Source organism: Falco cherrug, chromosome 6 (assembly GCF_023634085.1).
Source record: "Falco cherrug isolate bFalChe1 chromosome 6, bFalChe1.pri, whole genome shotgun sequence".
Taxonomy (NCBI): Eukaryota; Metazoa; Chordata; class Aves; order Falconiformes; family Falconidae; genus Falco; species Falco cherrug.
The window spans coordinates 73394283-73400721 of NC_073702.1; the positions used below are offsets into that span (position 1 = coordinate 73394283).

Sequence of the window (6439 nt, forward strand, 5' to 3'; positions counted from 1 at the left end):
TTAGCCCAGGGCAAGGATTGGCCCAGGGCAAAGGTATCCCCAGGCCCTTTCCAGGAGGTGATGGCTGGAGCCTGGGACAGAAGAGGTCACTGAGACAGAGCTGGTCAATCCAAGCAGTTCAGAGCAGCCAACAGACATTGTGATACAGAGTTCTTTCCTCCCCACCCTGCCCTCTCCCAACTCATTTAGAGAGAAAAAAGAAGTTTCTTCCCTCGACATCCCTCCTAGTCCTGCCTTACTGTGCTACTCTGTGCCTTTGGGCCTGTTTTCCCACTTCCACAGCTGGGATACAGGGATGGCACTGAGCATCCTGGCGGGAGTCTCTTGCATATCCATGCCCAGCAGACAATGCCTTGGATGGAGAGAATGTGCCTTGACCCCAGTGGGCTGCAGCTGGGGTCTGAGCAGCAGGACAGGCAGCTGCAGGAAAGCTGAGGCCAAGGGCAAGTTCCAGACAGCAGTGTGGACTGGAAAGGCAGAAGCTGTCTAAAGTGCAACCCAGGAGAGCTGTGCTCATCAGTGACCCATGGGCTGGAGCTGAGATGTTCCTCTTGATGGGCTGACAAGAGAGTTTGCAGGTAGATAGCCTGTTTCAAGCAAGATTGTGCCTGGTTATTGTCCTAGGGGTTAATCCATCTCCCCTGTCTTTGCTGGGAGCACCTGACACCAGCAGGCAGTGCTAGGTGCTGGAGAGGCAGTGCATGGGACAAGTGCCAACCCATGGGTGCAGACAGGAGGGGGCTGGAAGAGGTGGCAGTAGTCCCACAGCTTGACTCAGCCAGGGCAATGCCAGAAGAAGATAGCAGAGGAGGTGGGTTAAGGAAGCTGTAAATCCCGTTCCTCTCACCTGCTGGACTCCCTGGTACTTTCAGCAATGTGTTGTGCTTGTGGCCACATGGCTGCATTGCCTTTCCACCATCCTCCAGCCTTTCCATGTTGCAGCTGCACCCTGCAAGGAATCTGGCTTCTGCTTTTCCTCCACCACCAGAATTCCCAACCAAACCCAATGTGACTGAGAAAACCCAAGCTGCTTCACACAAAAGACAGTGCTGGGCACCTCTCAGAGCCCCTGAACCTGCTGGAGACCTAAGGGGGACTGTGACGCCCATTTCTAAGGGGCGACAGCCCTGCTGAGTAAGGTGGTGTAACCAGGCAGAGAGCTGGACTCTGTTTTGCAGACCCCGTTTTTAGGCACAGACCTACCTAAGAACAAGCCTAGGGTGTCCCCTTGAGCCTTTGGTGTGGACCTTGCAGAGGTTCAGAGTGGAGGGAGATAAAGCTCTCTGCGCTGCTCTACTCACCCTGCCTAGGCTGATCTGAGCCCCTGTGCGGATCCCCCTCCTGTTCTGTCCTGATCCCTCAGATAAGATTCTCAGTGCCTGCCCCTGGTTTCTGGCAGCATCACCCCATTCCCTCCTGCCCCTTCCCCTGCCTCTGCACCTCACCTCCTTGTCTCCCTTTCTCCTGCCAGATATGAGCTTAGAGTGATAGTGTGGAACACAGATGAGGTCATCCTGGAGGACGATGACTACTTCACTGGCGAGAAATCTAGTGACATTTTTGTCAGGGGGTAGGTACAGCGTGGCGTGCCAGCATCACTTCCTCTGCTTCTCCCTGGGGTGGGTGATAGCACTTGCTGGGGTCCCTGAGCTGGTTTTGGCATGGGGATGGGGTACAACGTGAACTGTGGTGCAAGGTCAGATAGCACCAATGCTGCCGTTGTCTTCTGTGCTGTGTTTCTTGCCTCTCCCTCTCTCTTGGCTGCACGACCCGCTGCTGTGCCTGGCCTGGCTGCCCAGCTTTGAGCTGCAGGTTGTTATCTGGAACACTGATGAGGTGATTTTGGAAGGTGATGTTTCCTGGCAGGAGAGATGTCTGACATCTGTGTCAGGGGGTAATGGCCAAGGCCTCGCTGCTTGGTCCTGTCTGCCCCACTTCCCCTTGTTGAGCTTGTCTTGATCTCCCCACTTGGCATTTCAGCCCTGCAACCTCCAGTTCCAGCATCTGGAGCTAAATGAGAGATTAATTTCCATCTCCACTTCCCTCTCACCCAGCAGTAAGGGAAAGCCCCTTCCAAAACGGGCCTGTACAGAGATGTGGGGACGCACATCCCAGTTCTTTACAGGACCTCAAGCCAATGCAGTGGTGCTTCAGGCTGCTGGCTGGCTATGCCCTACCAGTCTGTTAAACTGCTCAGTGCTTCCTCTGCAGCCTCACCAGCTCACACCAGGGTTCCTCTACTTGCACCTCATGCTGATCTGAAAAAAAATGGGTTTGTTTTGGCATCTTGGGTCCTGTCAGCCCAGTGGCTTTTCTGCAACAGCCCTGAATCCAAGATGCTCCAGCCCCTCCCCATCTGTGTGATGGGGGATTGCTTGACCTTTGTGTTTTGTGAAGTAGAGCAGGGCATTGGCACGCTCAGAGTCTGAGCAAACAACCCTGCACTGGGTGCCTGAGCATGGGGTCGTGTCTGTGCTGGCTGCAGCCCCTCGGAACAGATGTGCAAAAAAGACCCTGAGAGCACCCTGGGGAATGGAGATACCTAGGCTCATCAGAGAAAGGCTCCAGGGGGCACCTAGAATCTAAATTAAAGCTGTGTTTTCCCAGGGCCAAGACTCGCAGGTATGGAACGTCTTCTGTGTCCCCTTTTCTCTGGGAATCCTGCTCACTGGAGCCAGAAAACTGGGGGTACAAGCATATCTGATGGCAAGGTCGGTGTGGCCACCCTGTCTCCCAGGATGGCATTGCTGGGACCGCACTGTCTCCAGTGACGGTGGATCCCACCCATCCATCATCCATCCCGTGATGCCTAGCTGAGCTGGGCACTTCAGTTCCCTTTGCTGGAGACTGGCTTAGCAGAGACGCCCCTACCCTCAAGCAGAGCCTTCATCAGGCCCTCAGTACCTCTGATGGGCTCAGATAGATATGCCCTGACACAGGGAGCCTGCAGTGACCAGCACAGACCTAGCTGCCATCAGGGGACACCTGCTTACCCTGAGGTAGAGTGAGAAGGTCTCTACAATCTCCCCTGGACTTGTCCACTCCACCAGTGCAGGATGGGGACATCCCTCCAGCATGCTCTGCTCCAGACTCCCCAGCAACGCTCCCTGCTCCTGTCCATCTCTTTAACATCTCCCTACCCAGAGAAAGACCTCTGACAACCTGCTTGCACTTCTGGCTCTCAAACTTCCCTCTTCCCTCTAGGGTCCTCCTGCCTTCATGCCTATTCTGCCCCTTGGAGGTGCTGCTGTGGTGAATGCAGCAGCCCCAGCCCATTGCTCACATCTTTTAGGTCCTTCTGAGTCTGTCCTGGAGACATCCTGGCTACACAGGTGGGATGGTCCTATGCCCTCTCCTTCCTCCTGTAACACATTGCCACCCCTCTGGGTCTTGCAGGTGGCTGAAGGGTCAGCAGGAGGACAAGCAAGACACAGATGTCCATTACCACTCACTCACTGGTGAAGGCAACTTCAACTGGCGCTACATCTTCCCCTTTGACTACCTGATGGCAGAGGAGAAGATAGTCATCTCCAAGAAGGAGTCCATGTTCTCCTGGGATGAGACAGAGTACAAGATCCCGGCTCGCCTCACCCTGCAGGTCTGGGATGCTGACCACTTCTCAGCTGATGATTTCCTTGGTAAGCAGGGGGTCCGCTGTGCTGGGGCAATGGGGCAGCCAGCAAGGAGCCCGTGGTTGGCCAAGCAGGGAGCAGTGTGGGTTGAGGCAAAGCCTGGATAGGAACAGAACCTGGAAGGGCAGCTCTACTTCTCAGGTCCACAACATCTTACAAACTCCTTTAGATGCTGCTGGTAAGATGAGAGCCCTTGTCTGCACTGCTGCTGTTCATAGGCTGCTTCTGTAGCAAAGACAGCAGCTTTCTAGTTCCCAGATCTAGTTCAAAGTTGCTCTCTAGGGCAGGAGATGCTGGCTCAGCCCACCTCCAGCCAAGGACTCCAGATTCTGGGAGTGCCAGCATCTGTGCTCCCCTTTCTTCTGCCAGGGGCCATTGAGCTGGACCTGAACCGCTTCCCCCGGGGAGCCAAGACGGCAAAACAGTGCAGCCTGGAGATGGTGACGAACGAGGCAGAGATGCCCATGATCTCCATTTTCAAGCAGAAGCGGGTGAAGGGCTGGTGGCCGTTCGTGGCCAGAGATGAGAATGATGAGCTGGAGGTCACTGTAAGAATGGGGAAAAGGGAGGGATTTTACATCCTGGGGACTGCGTGCTTTACAGTCACCCTCCACCCCACCCCCCACCCCCACTTGCCTCTGTTCCCTCAGGTCCCCTCTGTCACCATGTCTTGGGGGAATGGGGTGGGGACCATTGCCTAGGTCTCAGCACAAGTCTCTGCTCCATGCAGGGGAAAGTCGAGGCTGAGCTGCACCTTCTGACGGAAGAGGAGGCAGAGAAATCCCCGGCTGGGCTGGCTCGCAATGAGCCTGATCCGTTGGAGAAACCCAAGTAAGTAGGAAACCCCACTCCTCAGCAGGCACCTGGGCTTCTGGGACATGCTGTGGGGTGGCCCCGGGGAGCAAGCCAGGCATGGGGAGGCGAGGAGGGATACACTGGGGGATGTAGGAACAAGGGTCAGGGGCAGAGCCATCTCTACTGGTTCCCCCCATTGCCTGTTATCCACAGTCCCACTGCTTTTCCTTACTCTGATCCTCCTCTACCTCTCTTCTTGGCTCTGTCCCCTTCCTTGGCCTCCCACCACGTTCTTCTCCCCTCCAGTCCTCACTACCAGATTCCAGTGTCAACTGGCATCCTCACACTCCCTCACCAACCTGCATTACTTTATCTGGAATGTGTGGTGCTGACTCCCCATGTCCACCTGCCTGATCATCCTGGTTGGGCTCTTTCACTCTGTGCAGGTTTACCCAGGGAAGGGGATCCCATACCTCCCTTTGCACACTGTGCCCATGTTGCATTGCCTGCCCTGCATCCCTACTCCGTGGCAGTGGCATTAATGATGGGTATTTGCTTCCCCTGCAGCCGCCCGGACACAGCCTTCCTCTGGTTCCTGAACCCACTCAAGTCCATCAGATACCTCATCTGCACACGCTACAAGTGGCTCATCATCAAAATCTTGCTGGCCCTGTTGCTCCTCATCATGGTCGCCCTCTTCCTCTACAGCATGCCAGGCTACATGGTCAAGAAGCTGCTGGGAGCATGAAGCATGGGAGCCTCCCCCATGTACCCAGTCCCGTGGCACAACCTTCCCAGGCTCCATGCCATTCTCCTCCCTGCAGCCTCTCAGCAGCTTCGGGGGGCATCTCCCGGCTGCTGCTGCTACTGCTGCCAGGACTCCTCTTTTACATTCATCTGTGGGTCTTCGTTGCGGCTTTGGTCCCAGAGAAATGGGGCTGGAGGATGGCGTCGATGCCGAGGCTGTGCATCCCTCACCAGGGCCGGCAGAGGTGCCCAGCCGGCTACTGCGGGACTGCCCAGGCTGGCAGTCTGAGAGCCCTGTGCCCACTGGGGCCATGGGCAGTGCCCTGGTGGGGAGCTCAGCCCCTGGCCCCAGGGGAAGGGGAAGGACAACTGGGGCTGCATGGCTGGAGCTACAGGAGTGCTCCCAAAAGGCTCCTTGGAGGGACAGTCTGAAACGAGGATGGAGCAGGGACCTGGGACAGCTGGGGACATGCCAGCCCCACCAGCATGAGGATGGCACAGAGCGGCCCCAGTACCTGTCCCCCCTGCTAGCACTGTCCCTGCTCCACTCATAGCTCTGGAGGACACTGCTTCCACGGTGCAGGGGCCTGTCCCACCCCCCGGGGGACACTGGGCATCATGCCCCAGCAGCCACCAAGGCCCTGCAGCGGTGGGGGCCCTGCCCTTCCCCCCCCCCCCCTCCCCGGCTCTGGCAGAGGCAGGGAAGTGTCCAGCAGCTCAGACATCTTCCTGAGGTTACCGACCCAGAACTGGTGGTGGCTGAGCATCCCGATGGGCTCACAGGCAGCCAGGTTCCCTGGCACAGTGTGAGCTCCCCCTGGCCTTCTAGATTCTCAGTTTATTTTCTTTGGGTTGGTATGTGTTGCGGCTGGAATCTTTCTTGCCGTGTATATTGGGGAAGGGTTCTTTTCTCAGCTTGCTACCGTACTCAGCTGTTGAAAAGCCACCTTTCTCAGCTTCAGGTGTGCAAGACCCTCACTGAGTAATTGAGGAGATCTCGGGGATGTTTTTAGGAAACTACTCTTTTAATCAGTCAATAAAAACTGGCGTTCACTTCTGGTTTCTCTGTCGAGGTCTCGCATTTGTGGGGACAGAGCTCGTCACTGGCTGCTTTTCAAGATGAGCCCTTTCCTCCTTCCATCCTCCCACCCTGATGCTTCCCAGTTGCAGCCCCTTTTCCCGCTGCCTCCCTCCAGTTCCCCTGTCCTGGGGGGCTGCATGGGCAGCAAACCAGGCATAGTCCTGCCTTCCCCTCCAGGCAGGGT

General features: G+C 56.5%; 1 protein-coding gene across 14 annotated transcripts in view; it reads left to right on the forward strand.

Moving 5' to 3' along the window:
• OTOF (otoferlin) overlaps window positions 1–6233 on the forward strand; it is a 115989-nt gene extending 109756 nt beyond the window's left edge. For all 14 annotated transcript variants that reach the window (XM_055712993.1, XM_055712995.1, XM_055712994.1 and 11 more), the window contains 5 exons: window positions 1472–1570; window positions 3397–3638; window positions 4002–4180; window positions 4363–4463; window positions 4995–6233. In XM_055712993.1, the coding sequence (XP_055568968.1) occupies window positions 1472–1570; window positions 3397–3638; window positions 4002–4180; window positions 4363–4463; window positions 4995–5175 (802 nt within the window). In that variant the 3' untranslated portion in view covers window positions 5176–6233. The remainder of the gene's footprint in view (window positions 1–1471; window positions 1571–3396; window positions 3639–4001; window positions 4181–4362; window positions 4464–4994) is intronic.
• Window positions 6234–6439: the final 206 nt, after the last annotated feature.